This window comes from Epinephelus fuscoguttatus, linkage group LG23 (assembly GCF_011397635.1).
Source record: "Epinephelus fuscoguttatus linkage group LG23, E.fuscoguttatus.final_Chr_v1".
NCBI lineage: Eukaryota > Metazoa > Chordata > Actinopteri > Perciformes > Serranidae > Epinephelus > Epinephelus fuscoguttatus.
In genome coordinates this window covers 12,402,059-12,425,011 of record NC_064774.1, presented here as the reverse complement: position 1 = coordinate 12,425,011, position 22,953 = coordinate 12,402,059, and the positions used below count along the sequence as shown (strand labels likewise).

The 22,953-nt window shown below is 41.9% G+C and overlaps 2 protein-coding genes across 3 annotated transcripts in view; both read left to right on the top strand.

The window, feature by feature from the left end:
• Positions 1-13,217, top strand: part of tbc1d19 (TBC1 domain family, member 19) — a 32,846-nt gene extending 19,629 nt beyond the window's left edge. The window contains exons 14-21 of the mRNA XM_049568762.1: positions 5,184-5,268; positions 5,446-5,490; positions 6,889-6,921; positions 7,079-7,188; positions 7,303-7,394; positions 8,091-8,206; positions 9,966-10,036; positions 11,040-13,217. Coding sequence (XP_049424719.1) covers positions 5,184-5,268; positions 5,446-5,490; positions 6,889-6,921; positions 7,079-7,188; positions 7,303-7,394; positions 8,091-8,206; positions 9,966-10,036; positions 11,040-11,114 — 627 coding nt within the window. The 3' untranslated portion in view covers positions 11,115-13,217. The remainder of the gene's footprint in view (positions 1-5,183; positions 5,269-5,445; positions 5,491-6,888; positions 6,922-7,078; positions 7,189-7,302; positions 7,395-8,090; positions 8,207-9,965; positions 10,037-11,039) is intronic.
• Positions 13,218-19,435: 6,218 nt separating this feature from the next.
• The window catches only part of stim2b (stromal interaction molecule 2b), a 79,079-nt gene continuing 75,561 nt past the window's right edge, over positions 19,436-22,953 (top strand). Inside the window, exon 1 of one of the 2 annotated variants that reach the window (XM_049568760.1) lies at positions 19,436-20,799. In XM_049568760.1, coding sequence (XP_049424717.1) covers positions 20,667-20,799 — 133 coding nt within the window. In that variant the 5' untranslated portion in view covers positions 19,436-20,666. The remainder of the gene's footprint in view (positions 20,800-22,953) is intronic. The other variant, XM_049568761.1, reaches the window with a different exon arrangement.

Genomic DNA, 22,953 nt, shown 5'->3' with positions numbered 1-22,953 from the left:
CTTTTTAAATGACGACGATATTGTAGTTTGCACCAGATTGCTTTTTCTAGTTGTGCCGGTTAACATTCAAATTCGGGTGGTGTCGCTTTAGATGCGTTAGCATGTGAGACGTGTTTCCAAGTACATACCCGACCGCTGTTCTGCAGTGTCGGCACACTGCTTTTGTCTTGTCAGCTTGTTTATTTCCATCTTTGTATTTTACCCTGAAACCAAAGTGTTCCCAAACGGAGGACTTAAGGTTTGCGGGTGGGTCTTCAGGTTCGTCAGGCTCACTTGCCACGTTGTCAAAATGCTAGAATGCGCTTCACAAAGTGAAAGTGGAGATTTACGGGACTCGGTCCGTCACTCAATTATGTCCGTCGGGGAACTAGATATTTTAAATGGTTCGGCTCGCAAAAACGGAATTAAAATAAAACAAAATAAAATAAAATAATGTCCTGCGCCCAATAATTCGGTACAGGGTTGTGCCGAAGCGAAAGTCATGTACCGAACGGTTCGACACAAATACATGTACCGTTATGGCCCTACCGTATCCTAATTAGGAATTACTTAGATGGTTCTAACTTGTGTCTGTTGTATCCCAGTCATTCCACTAGGTTAGAGTGAAATATTTGAATTTGTGTCAGGACACTCTCATGCAGGGACAGTTACTGTCTGACAGCATCTCTCTTTACCTGCAGTATCGTTTTCATCCCAGACACGGATATGACCTGTTATTATTAGCTTCTGTCGTAGCCACCACTCTGTTTGCCTTCGCTGCTGATAGATAAGCATATATACTCGGCAACCGGTTTATTCAGCAGCAGTTAACACGTCATGCTCCATGGTGGCTTACTAATGAGTACACAGGTGTTTAAAGAGCAAAGCTCCAGCATCACTGTCAATATTGACTGATGGTAAACTCACACAGCAGTGAAAGAATCCACACCTTGTGGGGTGAGCGTGGGTTGACAGGTTATGAGGAGAGTAAAAGGTTACTGTGGTATTTTATCAACATGGACCCTTTTCCCCATGTTTTTGTGTCCAAGTGACTAATGGAGAATCAAGTTTTGAAACTGATTTAGTGTGGAGTGAGTGCAAAACAGGCTGCAGTGTAACCACTTGGAGGATGTTTGCATGCATGTACGTCCACTGAATATATTAAGTGCCTTACAACATTATGGAAAGGATCCCTACAGAGATAGACCTTTTTGTTAAACAGTAAGATCCTTTTTGTTTAACCAGAAACAGCCTCAACATTGCCATGGCCAAACCCACCAGACTCCATTTAAAAAACCTGTAATTTTAGTGTGTACAGCCAGCGTGTTTTCACATCTGACTGGGTGAATTAGGGGTTTTTTAATCAAACAAGACTTGGGGATTGTTGTAACAGTGGAAAGATGGACCAAGGTGGTTTTTGTGAGTTTTAGTTTGTTTAACAAAAAGGTCTAGCTCTGTAGGATAATGTTGTTAGACACTACAGAGGCCGTGCGAGCCGTTAACACTGAGCCTGTCAGTGGCAAAAACAATCAATTTCAATCAATCAATCAATTTTATTTATAAAGCCCAATATCACAAATCACAATTTGCCTCACAGGGCTTTACAGCATACGACATCCCTCTGTCCTTAAGACCCTCGCAGCGGATAAGGAAAAACTCCCCAAAAAAACCCCTTTAACGGGGAAAAAAAAACGGTAGAAACCTCAGGAAGAGCAACTGAGGAGGGATCCCTCTTCCAGGACGGACAGACGTGCAATAGATGTCGTACAGAACAGATCAACATGATAAATTAACAGTAATCCGTATGACACAATGAGACAGAGAGAGAGACAGAGAGAGAGAGAGAGAGAGAGAGAGAGAGAGAGAGAGAGAGAGAGAGAGAGAGAGAGAGAGATGCAGGTAATGACAGTATCTTACAACAACATTAATGGAAGTAATAATATTATAGTTATAGTTCTGGCTACTGCGGTACAATATGTTGAAAGTATGTATTAATACCTGGCAGTATACATGTGTGACAATAATCATATGTGTATAATAACAGAAGAAGTATGACTAATGACTAATGATGGCAGCAGCAGCAGGAGGCATCTGGCAGGACCATGGCAGCAGCACAACCACACACGTCACACTGTCCAGGCACCGCTGTGATATGAGTTAATCTTAGAGACAGTGGAGCACAAAGGCTCCGGAGAAGAAGCCGAGTTAGTGACATCCAGAATGGCCGGGTTAGCTAGATGCAGTAATAGGATACGAGAGAGAGAGAGAGAGAGAGAGAGAGAGAGAGAGAAGGAGAGAAGGGGCCCGGTGTATTATAGAGGGGTCCTCCGGCAGACTAGGCCTAAGTCAGACTAACTAAGGGCTGGTACAGGACAAGCCTGAGCCAGCCCTAACTATAAGCTTTATCAAAGAGGAAAGTCTTAAGTCTAGTCTTAAATGTGGAGACGGTGTCTGCCTCCCGGACCGTAACAGGAAGATGATTCCACAGGAGAGGAGCCTGATAGCTAAAGGCTCTGGCTCCTGATCTACTTTTGGAGACTTTAGGGACCACGAGTAACCCTGCGTTCTCAGAGCGCAGTGTTCTGGTGGGATAATATGGCACTATGAGCTCTCTAAGATATGATGGAGCTTGACCATTTAGAGCTTTATAAGTTAACAGTAGGATTTTAAATTCAATTCTGGATTTTACAGGGAGCCAGTGCAGAGAAGCTAAAACAGGAGAAATATGATCTCGTTTCTTAGTTCCTGTTAGTACACGTGCTGCTGCATTCTGAATTAGCTGGAGAGCTAACAAGCACTTTTAGTGGACACAAATTTACGTTGCCCAGTCGCCCATAAATATTACATTGCAGCCTGTTCTGTTAATGCCAGCTGCAGGGCTCTCACTCAATACTGGACCAATTTAAAAACTTGCTCCTATTAGACACAGAAACATGGGAAAATAGGGTCCAGTTAAAAAACAAACAAAAAACCCCCAAAACAAAGTCACCCTTCAAGTCATTCAACTATTGAACACCACACGGTTAAAAAGAAAGGAGGACGAGGCTGCATGTAGGACAGTTTCAAGGCTGTTCCGGGTTAAATAAAAAGGATCTTACTCCTTAACAAAAGGTCTATCTCTGTAGGGATCCTTTCTATGATGTTGGCAGAAACGCAGAATAAAAATCTGAGCCTGTCAGTGGCAAAAACAAACATGTGTCCTTCAATTTCACCCAACACTTTAAGAGTAAGTTTTCCTTTTATATGTCTTACGTCCACTAGAAGTGCTGGTTTTTGTCACTGACAGGTTCAGATTCTTGTGTCTGACAACATTGTAGAGTGAGACTTGGTTAGATGCAATAACAAACGGACCGAGTCAAGTGAAAGGCATATTTCTGTGTAGGGATCCTTTCCATAATGTTGAGACACGTATGATAAACTGAGCCTGTCAGTGGCAAAAACAAACATTTTCCCTTTAGTGTCACCCAAGACTTAAACAGTAAGCTTTCCTTAAGTGACTAATGGGAACAACAATTTTTGAAACAAGTCCAGTATTGAGCGTGAACGCTACAGCCAGCAGCAGCAAAACAGGCTGCAGTGTACCCACGTGGGGCAATTGTGTACCGTCAATGTATGTCCACTAAAAGTGCTGTTTTTTGTCACTGACAGGCTCATATTTTTAATATAAGTGTCTGACACCATTATGGAGTGAGAGTTGGTTAGATGCAAAACAAACAGACCGAGTCAAGTGAAAGGTAAAGAACAATGTTTTATTTCTGTGTAGGGATCCTTTCCATAATAGACCCTAATAATGACAAACTGAGTCTGTCAGTGGCAAAAACAAGCACTTTTCCTTCAATGTAACCAAAACTTTAAGAGTAAGTTTGTTGTGTCCTGCTTGATGAATGTGAACAACAATATTTGAAACAAGTCCAGTGTTGAGCAAGACCTCTGCAGCGTGCATGTGTACCCATTTGGGGAAATTGAGTACTGTCAGTGTACATCCACTAAAAGTGCTTGTTTTTGTGCAGATTTTTAATATGTATGACAACATTATGGAGTGAGACTTGATACAATAACAAACAGACTGGGTCAAACGAAAGGTTAAGAAAAACAATTTATTTCTCTGTAGGGATCCTTTCAATAATGTTGCGAGACATAAAATAACAATCTGAACCCTGAACCTGTCAGTGGCAAAAACAAGCACTTAAAGCTGTCATACACTGACAGTGCAGTACTGCCCCAGGTGTTTACGTAGCAGCCTGTTTGGCATCTACAGAGCTCTCGCTCAGTACTGGAGCAGTTTTAAAAATTGTCCATTAGCCACTTAGACACAAAAACATGTGAAAATAGGGTCCAGGTTGAAAAAATACCAAACTTATCCTTTAAGTTTCCAGATAAGTTTTAAAGGGAAGTTACATTGTGGCTGTTAATGTTAAAATAAATACCTTTGACTGTCGGAAATAGATTAGGAATATGTGTCCACCTCAGTAGGTACCCATATAAAACAGATACTATACTAAATAAAATGTCTCTCTGGTTGTAAAGACTACGTCAGGTAGATACAACATGTACCGAGCTGTGACATTGAGGGATAATTGCCTATTTACATCCAGTTTTCTATGATTTTTAAAGACCTTTATTAAACTTTGTCCTGAGATAATACCTCCCCATATTCAATCTAATACAAACAGACCAAAACAGTTTAAGGACAACAGTGGATCAATCTGTTTTTGTATCCAGCAAGTACACTTAAAGTACAGACAAGAGGCAGCCCAGGCATGAACAATAGCCCGTTTTCATTGTCTGCTATTAATGAGGTCATATGAATGGCTGCCGGTCTCATTTTTGCTCAGATTACCCCCCAGTCGCCATACCGGTAATTCATCTGGAGTGGCCGGTGGAAATGAAATCTGTTCTCAAAAAGACACAGAAATTGGTCTGTAATGGAAACAGCCTCCTACTTGAGGCTCTGTCACTGTCTGCTTCAGTACATCCTGAAACGCTGGCTCCAGGTGCGCTGCTTTAATAGAATTTTTTTACCCAAGGGATACTCAGCCCGCTCAAGGCCATCACCGACTCTTGAGCAAAAAAACAGTGTATTAACCACTGTCTCCTTCATCCCTCGTCCTCAGGAAAGGATAATATTACATACTGTCCCTGCAATCCGTACACGTGTCTGTGTGGGCGTGAGCGTGTTTAATACCAACCCTATGTGTTCCCAGGTGTTACTGTGTTTCTCTAGAGACACCGCCGTCTTGGATCACTTCAAATACAACAGTGCTACTCCTCCCAAATCCGTCATCCAGGGTGAGATGGTGTGGCCTTCATCAAGGACACACACACATCATCATCACATGAACTCACAGGAGCAATGCTTCACTAACACAACGTGTCTGCACACAGATACCTGTGCACGTACATGACATTAGGAAACATACATGATAATACAGGCGTGCCACTGATTGATGTGTGTGTCTCTAACAGGGAAGGGAGGAGATGAGGAGTGTGCTGTTGTTTATCCGCCCAACGGTGAGCCTGCAGCTTGACATTCACATCGTATTATTTTATATGTCCTGACATTGAAGAAGTAAAGTTAAGGGACAAATAAAGTGACATGACCTGGCCAGTTTGCAAACTATTTTACACATGTATGACACTGCATTAAAATCTAGTTAAGCATGGACTTGTTATATTCTGTGTGAACAGACCCAGCATTCAGTAGAGGAGGTTTTTGCGGCTTGTTCCACATGGGATGTTTAAATTGACTATATATATCGAATAGAAATTGTAATGTCATTTATGTTAAGACTTATAAAAAGACTCACAAATATGATTCGTCACACACACTTCCCTGCCGTAGAACAGTCTAGGCGAGGCATGGCCTTTTCTATCTGCAGGGCTCCAGACCACAACCATTGTAGTCTCAACTTGCAACCATGGAGCACCAGTGTGACTTACAAATATTATTGATATATGAACTGGAGAGCTGTAAGTTTGTTTCCTGCTCACAGTAAATATACTCGCATGTATAACAGCATCACTGTAACACTGACTGCTAACCGCTAACCACTAACAGTTGACCAGAGGCTTAAAGTTAACAGCAAAAACATCAAAATTTCTGGCCAAAAAAAGAAGTGGATGTTTCAGAATAAAAGCCCCAGCAAGTCTGCTTTAATTTAATCTTTATTTAACTTTATTATAACAGTACTTTATCTAAATTTATTATAATAGTGCTTTATTTAACTTTGTCATAATAGTACTTTATCTAAATTTATTATAATGGTGCTTTATTTAACTTTATTATAAGTGCTTTATTTAACTTTATTATAATAGTACTTCATGTGATTTTTAAAACAACAGTGCTTTGTTTAACTTTATTATAACAGTGCTTTATTTAATTTTATTACAACAGTTCAGTAATTACCTTTTTAAAATGTGCTCTATTTAACCTAACTACAACAGTACTTTATTTAACTTAACCTAATTATAACAGTACTTTACAGTATGTCACTGTAATAGCACTTCTTAAACTTCATTATAACAGTATTTTATTTAACTTCATTATAACAGTACCCCATTTAACTGCAACAGCACTCATTTAACTTTATTAGAGGAATACTTATTTAACTTTATTGTAACAGTACTTTATTTAGCATTTTAGTATTTTAATAGTCTACAGTAGTTTAGAGTTTTTAAAATGTTGAGATGTATATCGTGTATTGCAATATAGCCTAAAAATATTGTAAAATTATTTATAAGTTCTGTTGCCCAGCCCTGATTTTTAGTCATTTTCTTACTCATTCACAGTGTTTTGTTTATCTGTGAAAGGGTTGTATGAAGATTAAAATAGATGCTGCTTATTTACACTGATAATACAATAAATGTTTGTGTATTCACTGCACTGACTGTAATTTCTAATCTGCACAGGCGTGATCCCTTTTCATGGGTTTTCAATGTATGGTGAGTTTATTTTTACCTTTAAGTTATCACACTAAAGATGGAGGTGGAACACTGCAAGAGGAAGATATAACAGGGTGTGTGTGTGTGTGTGTGTGTGTGTGTGTGTGTGTGTGTGTGTGTGTGTGTGTGTGTGTGTTTGTGTGTGCGTGTCCCACAGTGGCACCTTTGTGTTTCTTATACAACGAGCCGTCCAAGCTGTACAGTGTATTCAGGGAAATGTACATCCGCTACTTCTTCAGGTTACACTCCATCTCCTCCTCTCCCTCGGTGAGGAATTTCTTTTATCTAACTACTGCCAAATGTCACTGTTCAAATATTCTTTTTGTGTGTTTACGTCTACCTTCATGCCCATGCTTAACTTGTGCACATGTGCTCCTGCAGGGTATTGTGTCTTTGTGCCTGCAGTTTGAGCGGCTGCTCCAGACCTACCTGCCTCAGCTCTTCTATCATCTTCGACAGATCGGGGCACAGCCGTAAGTTGCCTGCACACTGCCCTATCAATGGTCAATTTTGGACCAGCTTCAAAAGTCACTGAGCCACAAAACCATGGAAATATATATAGTACAGGTTGAAAAATACTGAAGTTACTGTTGCAAATACTAATTCATCCACATACATTTTCTACTGATCAACTCAAAACGATGATAAAGGTGAACAAGGAAAAGAAAAACAAATTCCAGTGTAACAATGGCACAGTATGTGTGTTGCTTTTCCACATTCTTTCATTGTTATTTAAAACATTTTCATTGCCATTGCCAAGATTTCAAGATAACTTTCATGAAAGTTTGTTCTGTGGAAGCTGTCTTGAAAAACTTGTTCTTCCAGCACATGTGACAGTCCGCAGTGATAAACCTTCACCTTCATGAAGAACACTCAGTATGCTCGTTGTTGTGACAACATGTCTACCCTGACAGGTTCATAGATGACAAGTGGTCATTAAAGATAAATATTCTTGATCATAATTTTGATACACTATTTTTTTCTATTCAGGTTCTTAAAGCTAAAATATATTTAGCTGTTTTTTATTTGGTGCAGGAGTCACATACTGCACACACATTTTATTTCTGTAATTAGCTGCTGCCATCTTGTGGTGAATTTTTGGAATCACAGCTTCCTCTTAGAAATAAACCTCTTCATGGAGCCTGAAGATGTGATGGTTCTGTCTCCAGGTTGCGTATCGCCTTTAAGTGGATGGTGCGGGCCTTTTCTGGCTATCTGTCTACTGATCAGTTGCTTCTCCTCTGGGACCGAATCCTGGGATATGATTCACTGGAGATAGTTGCAGGTAAGAGCTGTTGCACTCGAACTCTGCAGTAACAGGCTTGATACTTCAGGGTTCCCACAGACCCTTAAAAAGTCTTAAAAGGTATTGGATTCATCATTTAAAAAAAATAAGGATTTTATTTGTACTAGATTGTCTGAAATTCATTTTCAAGGGTCTTTAATCAGTCTTTTAAAGGTCTTGAAAATGCAAGACATGGGAAGCTGGATTTTATGAACCGTTTTGTTCTGATTGTAGAATCTCAAAATAATTGGTAACATCTATTTTCAAAATACGTTATTATATGATCATTCAGCTATTTAACCAAGATTTTGTGGCACAGCTGAAACGTTCAAGGCAAGGTTCGCTGTATTTTATGCAAAAACTTTTTCAAACCCTGCACAAAGGGAGTTATGGCACTGGAATCCAGCATGCAGAGGGAGAAACACAAAGTTGACCAGAAAACGTGCCAACAAACACCAGGTATTTCCAAATTCTGTTCTACCCTTGTCTCCACTATGAGACAGAAAAAAAAGATAAAATTGGGGTTGCCCGTCCATCTGTCTGTCCTTCTTATTCTCATGAATGTGATATCTCCAGAATGACTTTCTTCAAATTAGGCACAAACGTCTGCTTGGAATCAACAAGGAGCTGATTAGATTTGAACAGTCAAGGTCACTGTCATCTTGCATCTGTTTCATTCTCATGACCATTTTAACTCAGAAATGCCTCGAGGGAATTTCTTCAAATTTGGCAAAAACGTCCAGTTGAATGCTAGCGATGAACTGAGTAGATTGTTTGTTGTCAAACGTCAAGATCACTGTGACCTTGCATCTGTCTCATGCTTGTGAGCGCAATATCTCAAGTAGGCCTTGAGGGAAATTCCTTCAATTTGGCACTAACATCCCCTTGGACTCAAAAATGAACTGGATAGAGTTTTGTGGTTGAAGGTCAAGGTCACTGAGACCTGACAAAACATGTTTGTGCCATAACTCCAGAATTCATATGCTAATTATGACATAATTTCACACAAATGTCCGATATGTTATAATGCTAAAGTGATGAAATGATATATCCAAAAGGTGAAAGGTCAACTTCACTGTGACATCATAATGTTCTGCAAAAACACTTTCCTGGTCACTCAAGTCATATCTCAACAACAGAAGTGGAGACATTTGGTCAGATACTGAATTCTTAACACTAGTCTTGGTGTCCACCTTGAGGCTGTGCTGATTGTATAGATCTTCTGTGCTGTCGGGTGTCAGGCTATATTAAACTGTCCAATGAGCCAGCAAGTCTAATATTTTTTGAGTGTAGCAGCTAAAAGAAGCATCCTTAAAAGTTTTTGTTGTGACATTAGGAACAGTTAAAAGAGCAGCTGAGGAGGATGTCAGGGTTTGTGGAGGATCATAAGGTGGTGAATTAATCTATGATATAGAAGCATTCATGTTTTCACAGACATGGGTGTAAACTGTAACTGCATCTTGACTGGTGCACGGAGGCATATAGCTGTGAGGCAGTAACTCTAGGTTTTCTTTCAGTTTGTTAAATGTAAAATTGATGTTGAATTTCATTCTGAATGGCATTAAAAAAGTCTTAAATGTAACTTCCCTTAAGCTGTAGGAGTCCTGTATTTGTACAGACACTATTATAATCCCTTGCATCTCTTACTTCTTTTGTCTTTCTCTGTCTTAATCCCCACATTTTGTTTGTCCCTTGTCTTTTCCCATATGTCATCCTATACTTCTCCATCCACATCCCCCTCCACACACACCTCCTCCAGTCCTAGCAGCCGCTGTGTTTGCCTTCCGCGCCGAGAACCTGATGGAAGTGACATCACTGGCCTCCGCCGAGGTATGTCTGTCTCACATTCGACTCGTGTGTGTGTGTGTTTGACACTCCCGTCCTCTCCCTGTCCCCCACATACTCCTGGAGGGCTGGAAATAGCCGTTGATGACCAGCCAGTACCAGTAACCCAGTCTCCTGCATGCACATGTCTGAGAAAAATGGCTGGCTGGACACTTAAGAACCCCGTTACCCCTCCCTGTGCACCATCCCACCAACACCCCCCCAAGTCCTGCGCCTCCATATCCCGACACCACTGACAAAGGGAACAAACTGTTGAACATAACGGGCGCCATCTTTCTGCGCATAATCATGCAGATTTGGCGTACACACATCTGGTATCTGAACGAGTGCATCTTGTGTCAGCTTCTGCACTGTCACAGCATTATTACAGTAACCAGTCATGTTATTCTTGTGCGTGCCGGCTCTGTATACCGCACCCACTCCCATACTGCGGCCCCACTATCATATGACTGAAACCAAGAGTAAACCATACGATGACTCGCCTCGCCCCATCCTCTGCTTCCCCCGAGGGTGAGGGGGTTAAACTACAATGTGACGCATGGGGCGACAGGCTGATCCGCCGCTCTGAGATGCTGGCCGGCACTATTTGCTTGCTCATTTACCACCTGCCCCAGCAGAGAGGCGATATCATAACATACTGCTCCTTATCTTATATTTAGAACCCCAGGCCCAGCGTTGAAATATTAAACCCTCCCTCTAAACATGATAGGGCCCCTAAATTTAATCTCCCACCCATCCCAAAAGGACAGGGGTGGGGAGCGGTGTACTCTTAAGCAAGGATTGTCGCTTCCCAAGGATCCTGCATCATCATTAAGCGTGTCGCTCTGTGCGCTGCTTTTTTTAAATCCTGAAATATATATCTCTTGAAAAAGGGCGGGGGTTGCTTTATGGCCCTTCTTCTGGGCTTAGTGGGCGAAGGTAAGATTGGGGGGGGTGAATTTAAGATGACAAACCTTTACTTGTGTTTTGTTTGACATGCACACTGCAGGCTGTCCTCGCCGACCTTTCAACTCTGAAGGTCATGCCGCTCATCCAGATCTTTCTATTTGCCACCGCCATCTGAGGAGCATGGAACCCCCAAGGATATGAGTCGCGGTGCGTACTGTACATACCACTCGGAGCATAAAGAGACACTCCGAAAATGCCACTTTGCAACGCCATAACCACACTGTTAACCGTCCATCAAGAAACGCCAGGCCGCAGTGTGGGACGTCAAGACAAAAACCTACACATGAATCACACACTTCATCCTGCACTAGCTTAAGCAAAAAGCCAAGCCCCTCTTTAGCATGTATGCACCATAAATAGTGAATCCCCGCTATCATGTGATCAGATATTACACAGTATATAAGTATAGCCTACAAACCAGTAAGGTTAAGCTAACCTCCCGAAGCCATATGCTCCACAGGAAAGACGATCTGCACAGCAGTGCTGGGATCAGCCGAGAGGCTCATTAGGAGACAACTTGCATGGAGCAGTGATTGTGTTGCGGTAGCAGCGTGCAAAAGAGAACAACAGCAACATCTCCGAGCTCGGCTAATGAAGTGTTAATTAGCTTTTGCAATTTGCTGTGTAGCTCCTGCTTGTTGTAACACCGTAAGATAATGCTGTCACTGACGGATGAGGAGACTGGAAGCATGAGCCAGTGTGTGGAGAGGAACTGGATTCATATGTCACTTATATGATTAGAAGCTGCTGTGTATGCACATAATGTGTTGTATTTATTAGGACACTGTATATTACTCTGTTAAGGGAGAGCTCGCCACACACACAAAAGTATGTATTGTTCTTCTTACTGTTGTGCTGTTTATCAGTCTAGATCGTTTTGGTGTGAGTTGCCGTAGAGATGTCTGCTTTCTCTCGAATGTAAAGAAAGTCGTTAGCACTAGGTTTGTGGTGATCAGAGCTCCAAAATATAAATGTGAGAAACTCAACATCAGTGTCTCTTTACTGAAATCATGACCCGGTTACTCAAGATAACCTTGTTGTGAGCAGTTTCACGTGGGACAGGGATTCTCAACTTGCTTTGCCCTTTTGCTTTTGCAACATGAGAAGAGACCACAGGCCAGTTAATCAATAAATATAAATAATGGTTAGCATTGTCGCCTCACAGCAAGAGGGTTCCTGGTTTGAACCCAGGGGTGGGGGGGCCCTTCCGTATGGAGTATGCATGTTCTCCCCATGTTAGCCCATGTGGGTTTTCTCTGGGTACTCCAGCTTCCTCCCACAGTCTAAAGACATGCAGGTTTATTGGTGACTCTAAGCCCCCCTGCAACCCTCAAGAGGATAAGCGGTTACGGAAATGAATGAATGAATGAATTTCTAGTATATTGGCTGTTTTCATCCTTTTGACGTTTGCTGTCCCCACTCATCGTTGCCAAGAGGTAAATGCAGTCGAAACAGCCCTGCTCAGGTCAGGTGTAGCAGGGGTGTCTCTAGGATTTGAGGACGTTAGGGGCCTCTGTTGGGGGGTCTCGGGGATACTCCTCTGGCACATTTCTTTTTATAAGCAAGCTCTACTTTGAGGCTTTTTTACGCATTTAAAGTGCAAAAGTGTAAATCAATTTATTTTCAGCAGTCACCCAGCACCATATCACATTTGGTAAGTTGAGTATCACTAATGTAGGATCTATTTTCTCTCTACTGAAATGCAACCCCAAACTGTATCACTGCGCAGAAGGAAGCGTGCATCTACTGCTAGCTCACCTAGCACCGCTTAGCTAGCTAACGTTACAGCTCAGCCGAGGAGGACGGCGTTAATGTCTTTATCTCATGCCGTCCTGATCATGAGCTTCTCTTCAATGAGTAGATGCACGCTTAAAACTGCTCTCAACAAGAGAAGTTTTCATAGTTCTACAAACCCTGTTTTTGGTTGCTTCCGCACTACAAAAACTACGAATGATTGTAGACTTTAGACTGACGTTTTGATGGACTTTTTAGCCTCTACTTCAGAGTGGGTACTCCCACAGCACGAGAGGAACCATGAGTGACGAAAGTGTATTTGATTGGTAGAACAACAAAAAAGGGCAAAGCTGAAAGAGAAGACCAGGCTTTACTGAGCATGTATGTGACTACTCATCGGGGCGAAAGTGACGTTACTACACCAACTGCCGGCCGACTTAAAATACGTCACTTCAGTGTTCCCTCTGGTGTTAAAGGGATAGTGCACCCAAAAATGAAAATTCAGCCATTATCTACTCACCCATACGCCAACGGAGGCCCTGGTGAAGTTTTAGAGTCCTCACATCCCTTGCAGAGATCGGCGGGGGCAGCGGCTAGCACACCTAATGACAGACAGCGCTCCAGACTAACGTCCAAGAACACAAAATTGAATCCACAAAGTATCTCCATACTGCTCATCCGTAGTGATCCAAGTGTCCTGAAGCCCTGACATAAAAAGTTGTTTGGAAAAACGTCATTTGAACTCTGTTTTTAGCCTCACTGTAGCCTGTAGCTCTGACTGCTTCTCTGTGCTCCGTGCTCACGTGTGCACGCTCAGGGTGATTGGTGGTCTCTGAAGAGCAGCAGTCTCGTCAGTACTGATGTCCAGGTTACAAGTGCAGGCATCGCCAATTCCCAGTCTGAACAGCAAAGACTTTCCTCACCCGTTGGCACTGCTTTGCATTTGAAACAACTACACCACCAGGTTTCCAGTGCTCGACTCCGGTATTCTGCGGCTGGCTGAGGGTTAGGCTCATGAGCCGCGGCGGCTGCTTCGTCCAGTAGCCTGAGTTCCGTGCGTATACTCGGGCTCAAACAAATATGGCTCAACAAAGGAATGCTGTTCCTCCTCAATTTCAAAGTCTTCAGACATGTTGGGCTGTCCTTTGCTAAAAGACCGTAGTGCAAATTATCTTTTAGCTCTGTGGTTACGTTGTCTCTCCCTGCGGCGCATGTGTCACGTGATGTAAACACGGGTAAGCAAAGCTCATGCTTTGGCTGCGCACACGTGAGCGTGGAGCACAGAGAAGCAGTCAGAGCTACAGGCTACAGTGAGGCTAAAAACAGACTTCATATGACGTTTTTCGAAACAACTTTTTATGTCGGGGCTGCAGCACACTTGGATCACTACGGATGAGCAGTATGGAGATACTTTGTGGATTCAATTTGTGTTCTTTGACGTTAGTCTGGGGCACCGTCAGCCATTAGGTGTGCTAGCCGCTCCCCCTGCCGATCTCCGCAAGGGATGTGAGGACTCTAAAACTTCACCAGGGCCTCCGTCGGCATATGGGTGAGTAGATAATGACTGAATTTTCATTTATAGGTGCACTATCCCTTTAATGCAAACAGAAAAAAAACCTTAAAGGCACCTAGTTTTTAGGGAGTCCCCAGAGCTGTTCTGTCCTTAAACGCCTCATGTCTGTGGATTATCTTGACTAACGGGTCATGGTTTCTGTAAAGAGACATTGCTGTTGAGTTTTTCAAATGTATTTTTTGGCACTTAGAGCACCACAAGCTGAGTGCCATCTACGGCTGATATCTGCAACACTCGGCAACTCACACCAAAACAGTCTAACTGATAACTAGCACTACAGGTAAGAGGAAAAATATGTGTTTTGATTTTGGGGTGAACTGTCCCTTAGAGCAAGCATCTCTAGTGCCAGTACTTATTTATTTTATTTCATGATGAACATTTATTTTAAATCCTGAGTATTTCACCTAATTTGCACTGTTTCTAAAATACAGTGAATTCCACCTTTAATTTTGATGCAGTCGAACCATTTGTTTCTTTATGAACAGTATTCTTTGCCAGTCAATGCCAATGTCTTTCATCCACATTTTAATCTTCATTGCGACCTCAAATATCACATTTCAAAAGATGAAATAAAGTTTCATTGAATCATGTCATCTGTGTTATTGACTGAAACCTTAAAAGGCTCAAACCTTGAAATGAATCGTGCTTCAGTTCTCTGCTGCCTGCTCCTTGACTGAGTATTTCTCAGTTTGTGCTACAGGGTAAATATTTGGAGAAGCTGTTCTGTATTGTGGATGTGAGGCATTTCTAAAAGCAGGCAGAAGAGGTAAGTGACAGGTAGCAGCACTGAGGGACTTGACCTTCTGCCCCTCCACCGCCCTCCTCCTACATGTAGCATCTGCTCTCTCCCTCCCTCGCTGTTGGCTGCCGTCCTCGCTGCAGCCCCCTCTGTGGGCTCGTATCGAATTATGCTGTTCTTCTCTTTCGTCTCTCTCCCTGCTACATCTGCCACCTGTTTACCAGGACGCCCACGGCTGACTCTTTTATCATGCACCTCCTCTGGCCCCCAGAAGCCTCTTCCTCCTGAGACAACTGTTACCTGCTGTGTAGTTCACTCATACAGAGGTCCCTCCTGGTGGCTGGTGTGTTGCACTGCAGGGAGATCTGTGTTGGCCATCGCTGAAAGAGTCCCAGTTGAAAGCCGTATCAAGTGCAGGGAGCTGTTTGAAAACTGTGAGGTTAGATTTTCAATCATATCAAATTAAACGTAACAAAGAGACAGTGCTGTATATCGCTCCTGTGCACGCTGTGTTGGGACAGATTAAATGGGAGTGTATCAAGCAAATATTTAGATAAAATCCAAAGAATTCAATCTGACAAATTATGCAAAGTCCAACTTCATATACACTCACCAGCCACTTTATTAACTACACCTTGCTAGTACCAGGTAGGACCCCTTTTTAATTCTTGGTGTCATAGACTCAACAAGGTGCTGGAAACATTCCCCAGAGATTTTGCTCCATATTGACGTGATGATATCACACAGTTGCTGCACATCCATGATGAGAATCTCCCGTTCCACCACATCCCAAAGGTGCTCTATTGGATTGAGATGTGGTGACTGTGGAGGCCACTGGAGTACAGTGAACTCATTGTCACGTTCAAGAAACCAGTTTGAGATGATTTGAGCTTTGTGACATGGTGCGTTATCCTGCTGGAAGTAGCCATCAAAGGATGATAATAATAGTCCTTTAACATGACTTTTTTCTTTATAATTGTCTTTAGGTATACATCAAATAAAAATCAGTGGTCAAGTCAATACCTTGTGTATCCAAAAAGAATACAACAGTCTACAGTTACACAACACAACAGGGGGACTAATGTTTACAATAAAAAAAGGTAAAAACATAAAAAGATAAATGATATGTAAAGCTAACATCGATCTTATATTTTAACAATATATTTTGGATTTGTAACCGATATAAAATGTAACCCTCTTTTCTTGGTTGTTGGTGTTCCCCAGTTCTTCCAGGCTGTGAGGTAATGAGCTGGCTACATTTGTTTCTTCCTTTTTGTTTAATTTTTTACCAACACAGCAAATCAGTACGAACACAATCCAATGTCTCTTTACTGTTAAGCACGAGGCACTCACTTTCCCGTGTATAACTCATACCTGTCCCCACAAAACAAGCTCATGACTCCACTGAAACACCACACATGAAAATACAAATGAAACAATAAACAAAGTACTTTAATATATATAATATATAACACAGTAACATTGTTTTCTATGTGACTTTTTTTCCCCCCGCACTGTGCGTCTTTAAAAGTGACAAAAATGTGCTGTATGAATCAGCCAATCAGGTTCTGCCATGTTGTATGTTAAGTATATATATATATATATATATATATACAGTACAGGCCAAAAGTTTGGACACACCTTCTCATTCAATGCGTTTTCTTTATTTTCATGACTATTTACATTGTAGATTCTCACTGAAGGCATCAAAACTATGAATGAACACATGTGGAGTTATGTACTTAAAAAAAGGTGAAATAACTGAAAACATGTTTTATATTCTAGTTTCTTCAAAATAGCCACCCTTTGCTCTGATTACTGCTTTGCACACTCTTGGCATTCTCTCCATGAGCTTCAAGAGGTAGTCACCTGAAATGGTTTTCCAACAGTCTTGAAGGAGTTCCCAGAGGTGTTTAGCACTTGTTGGCCCCTTTGCCTTCACTCTGCGGTCCAGCTCACCCCAAACCATCTCGACTGGGTTCAGGTCCGGTGACTGTGGAGGCCAGGTCATCTGCCGCAGCACTCCATCACTCTCCTTCTTGGTCAAATAGCCCTTACACAGCCTGGAGGTGTGTTTGGGGTCATTGTCCTGTTGAAAAATAAATGATCGTCCAACTAAACGCAAACCGGATGGGATGGCATGTCGCTGCAGGATGCTGTGGTAGCCATGCTGGTTCAGTGTGCCTTCAATTTTGAATAAATCCCCAACAGTGTCACCAGCAAAACACCCCCACACCATCACACCTCCTCCTCCATGCTTCACAGTGGGAACCAGGCATGTGGAATCCATCCGTTCACCTTTTATGCGTCTCACAAAGACACGGCGGTTGGAACCAAAGATCTCAAATTTGGACTCATCAGACCAAAGCACAGATTTCCACTGGTCTAATGTCCATTCCTTGTGTTTCTTGGCCCAAACAAATCTCTTCTGCTTGTTGCCTCTCCTTAGCAGTGGTTTCCTAGCAGCTATTTGACCATGAAGGCCTGATTCGCAGTCTCCTCTTAACAGTTGTTCTAGAGATGGGTCTGCTGCTAGAACTCTGTGTGGCATTCATCTGGTCTCTGATCTGAGCTGCTGTTAACTTGCGATTTCTGAGGCTGGTGACTCGGATGAACTTATCCTCAGAAGCAGAGGTGACTCTTGGTCTTCCTTTCCTGGGTCGGTCCTCATGTGTGCCAGTTTCGTTGTAGCGCTTGATGGTTTTTGCGACTCCACTTGGGAACACATTTAAAGTTTTTGCAATTTTCCGGACTGACTGACCTTCATTTCTTAAAGTAATGATGGCCACTCGTTTTTCTTTAGTTAGCTGATTGGTTTTTGCCATAATATGAATTTTAACAGTTGTCCAATAGGGCTGTTGGCTGTGTATTAACCTGACTTCTGCACAACACAACTGATGGTCCCAACCCCACTGATAAAGCAAGAAATTCCACTAATTAACCCTGATAAGGCACACCTGTGAAGTGGAAACCATTTCAGGTGACTACCTCTTGAAGCTCATGGAGAGAATGCCAAGAGTGTGCAAAGCAGTAATCAGAGCAAAGGGTGGCTATTTTGAAGAAACTAGAATATAAAACATGTTTTCAGTTATTTCACCTTTTTGTTAAGTACATAACTCCACATGTGTTCATTCATAGTTTTGATGCCTTCAGTGAGAATCTACAATGTAAATAGTCATGAAAATAAAGAAAACGCATTGAATGAGAAGGTGTGTCCAAACTTTTGGCCTGTACTGTATATGTTTATATATGTTGCAGCATTACATTGTATTATATTTTCCTTGCTCTGTTACTACATATATAGCTATAAATATATATATATATATATATTTATATATATATACATATATATATATATATATATATATATATATATATATATATATATATTAATTATATATTATATTTACCTTGCTCTGTAACTATATATGTATATACAATAATATAAAATAATATATATGTATATATATATATATATATATATATATATAAACACACACACACACACACACACATATGTATATATATTTTATATATGTATATATGTTGCAGTATTACATTGTATTATATTTTCCTTGCTCTGTTACTACATATATAGCTATAAATATATATATATATAGAGATATATATATACATTAATATATATATATATATATATATATATATATATATATATATTAATATATATATATATATATATATATATATTAATTATATATTATATTTACCTTGCTCTGTAACTATATATGTATATACAATAATATAAAATAATATATATGTATATATATATATATATATATATATATACACACACACACACACACATATGTATTTATATTTTATATATGTATATATGTTGCAGTATTACATTGTATTATATTTTCCTTGCTCTGTTACTACATATATAGCTATAAATATATATATATTTTAATTATATATTATATTGACGTTGCTTTGTAACTATATATGTATATACATATATATGTATATATATATATATAGAGAGAGAGAGACACACACACACACACACACACACATATATATATACACAAACATATATTTTACATTATATATTACACAGCTGGAAATGGGGGATATGTATTGCTTGATAAAGCTCTGGTAACAATGGCTCTTGCTATTTTTAAATAAAATAAAATAATAAGTAAAGTAATAAAAAGATTCCTCTCATATGAATCCAAACAACACATTATTATTTTTTACATGAAGTTTATTTTCCCGCGCTGAGCATCTTTAAAAGCGACAAAAAAAAGTGCTGCCCGAATCAGCCAATCAGCTTCTGCCATGTTGGGACACTGCAGCCAATCAGAGCGCTCAGCCGGCAGAGAAACTTGCATGTCCCCGGAAAAGTGTAGAACAATGCAGCGGGTAGGAGCGGGTACCATCCTCCGTGTCACTGCGGCTGAATTAAAAACTTTTAGCGGAGGTTTCCTCCGGTTACAGACTGTCTGTGAGGTTAGCTAACAACACCGGGTGAGCCGTGAGCTTCCCGCCCACTATCACGGCGTGAAACCGGGTAGAGCGTGGGAGTGACACCCGGCTGAATTCCCCGTTAAAAACAAAAACAAATCCCTCCGCTTGTGTCTCGCGCACCACCACCACCACCACTACCTCCACCTCCAGCAGCAGCAGCAGCAGCAGTCGTGGCCAAATTAAACCCCCTCTCTTCCTCCTCCTCTCCTCCTCCTCCTCCTGATGTCAAACCGTTTTGCATAGCGACTTCCGCCCCGCTCGGCTCTCCCTCCCCTCCGTCTGCATCGGCCGGCGAGCAGCTGATATGACAGCAGGACACACAGTATCACACCGCGCCGCGAGAAGCTGACTTAAAAACTTCATTTGGGAAGTAGGCGGATGTCGTGTGCGGTCGATGTAGGTCGGGGACGGATCGGGCGACACGGAGGACGGGGACTCGAGTGGGTTTTTTGATGCGATGGGATTTGCTACTTCGGCGTGAAGAGGCGGACCTATGAGACGCTGCGAGTTCAATATGCTGAAGCTGTCCCCGGTGTTTGTGTACTGTACGTGGAAGTACAGAGACTGTTTGCCTCCAACTCACAGGCCCACGTAAGGATTTAACACAGCACTATATTTTTTATTATTTGAGCGCACGGATACGCACCGCAAAAAAACCTCTACTACCATTTTTGTGTTTGTTTTGGAGCGGGGGTTCCTCCACAGAGGCTGCATGTGCTCTGCTCCTCCTCTGTGTCCGGGATTTTATTTCTGTTTCTGCTAAAATATATTTGTTAAATCGCTAAATCAGACATGGGGGACTGGCATGTCGTAGCTGGCAGCAGCAGTCACCCCTCTGACACAGACAGTAAACCCATTAGAGTCTTTTTTTGAAGGGGCTCTTATTTCAAAGTTGTCCCACGATGAACTATTATTTTGCAGGTATTTTATTTTTATTTTTTATGCGTTAGCTGGTAGGGTTTTTATTTAACTTCACGTTTTTTTTTAAAAAAAAAAGACTGGTATTTTTTTTTATTTATTTTTGGCTCAACCTGATTTTTTTTAAATCTCGGGATTGCCCCAGTCATCCCCACGGATACGAAGCTTTTTTTTTTTTTTTTTGCACCCCTCCTCCAGCTCATTTTTCCACCATGAGTTACATCCACAAGGTATTGAATGTATTGCTACGTGGACTCGTCATCTATGCGGTACTGAGCTCGGAGTGCACTTACTCGAATGATCTACCCAGCCAGTCGTCTGATGCTGCAAACGTAGCCACCACAGGTAAGCGCAGTCCATGTCGGGGTGTACAAGTGTCTCCATACCTCCTCCTCCTCCTCCTCCTCCTCTCCTTGCTCCCTGTGGCTTTCTCGGGGAATGTCCTGCGCAAGTGATGCATTTTATGTCGACAGCCCTTCTCCTCTCCTTCTCTCCACCTCTGTACATTGCTGAGGAATGCATGACATGACAGGAATGCAGGCTGCATCCTCACTGAGGGGATTTACTGTAATGGTGCCCTTCATGTGTCACTGAGGATGCTGTGGAGGTGCAGCCATACACGATAGCATCATGCAACATGTCAGGGTTCCCTCTGTGTTTACACTTGTGTTGCTGGTCATTGCCACAAGGCCACAGGTGACCCCCCTTCTCTCTTGACATAATGAGAAGCATCTGTATCACCCAGCACTATTGATCCCTTTAACAGGCTTTTGTACATTTTGTACACTCTTCTGACATTTGCCCCAACTTAAAGGCCCCCCATTAATCTCACATTTAGGTTCATATTTGTGTTTTTGTTCTACCTGAACACGTGTACATGCGTTAATGTTCAAGAAACACGTTATTATTTTCATACGGTGTGTCTGAATACACCTGCAATCACCGTCTGTCTCAAACGCTCCGTTTTCCTATCTTTAAAGAAGGTTTCACTGGAGTTACAGTGCGATGCAACAGCTTGGGTCCATGTTTGCTTCCTGTCAGCTGATGTTATTCGGGAAACACTGCAAAATATTTCGACAGGAAATACGAAAGCACACATGAAGAATGTGTGTCTCTATTTGGTATACTTGTGACATCACAAATTCACAGCAAGGCATTGTTAATGAATGCGAACTCTGTGCATTTCTCTTTAGACAAAGTGTTTTGATGCTTTCACAGTATTTATAGACTAGACCCTTTCACTGTTGGTAGACAGTGTGATGCTTTTCAGTGGGCGGGGCTTAGCTGGAGGCAAAACAGTCCTCCACAGACGTTAGCTAGTGCTAGCTAGCAAGTTCTGTTGGCTTGTTTTAGACAGTGGAGGAAGATGATGCGAGTGGTGCGTTCAGAAATGCTCTCTCAAAATGTCGGAGTGCACTCTGGCGCAAACTGGAACGTTCGTAAAGTTGAAGCGCTGTCGGAAGTGCTGTTCGGTTATCCAGAGCACCGCACTCTTAAAGTGGCAGAGCGCACTCTCTGCACTCTGTCTAGGGAGACGGAGCAGCAGAGTGCAGAGCGGAGTAAATGTGTGATTCATGTAGAAATATAACTCCCCGGTTCTTCGACCAACAGGGCTCTCATTTTAGCGTAGAGCATCCAACGGAATTTACGAACGCACCATGTCAGGTCACTCACTCTCCGGGGCCGCAAGTCTTACGTGAAAAAGTAAACACTGACCAACGGGACCAGACTGGCCGACCTGTATGCTCTCACTCAGTGGATGGATGATGTCACAGGAAGCCAATCTTACAAAGGAGGACCACACTTGAACGGTTTCCTCCATTTTGTTTTGCTATCGAAGCTAACGTTAGCTAATAAAGTTTAAGTTTTGAGCCATGACTCCTTCTATTCTGGCTCCCAGTAACACAAGATGACATTTTAGACACGAAAATTAATTCGAACCCAGGTTTTGGGGGCCCGTACGTATGGAGTTTGTCAGCGTGGGTTTCCTCCAGGTACTCCAGCTTCCTCCCACAGTCCAAAGACATGCAGGTTAACTGGTGACTCTAAATTGTCCGTCTGTCTCTATGTGTAAGCCCTGTGATAGTCTGGTGACCTGTCCAGGGTGCCTTTCTCCCAAAATAGGATAGACTCTAGACCCCCCTGTGACCCCTAACAGGATAAGCGGTTAAGGAAAATCAGCTGTGTCCATGTGTTTATGTACATGTACACATGATTGTTTAAATGTATATCTATACAGTCTCTATGACCAGTGGATCCATTCGTAACCTACTCAAGTTTTGTATCTTTGTCAGTGTCTCAGCCGCAGTTTTATATATTCAGTGAGGCTACTTGCACAGGTGTTTTGCTGATCGTTGCCAGAATCCCACAGGTGACCCCCCTCCGACATGTGCTATTGACATGACCTGACGAGAGGAGGATTTCCATCCATTTGCATCTGTTTTCACCCTGCAATATTGATCCATTTAACAGGCTTTTGACAGTTTTCCTAACCTAAAG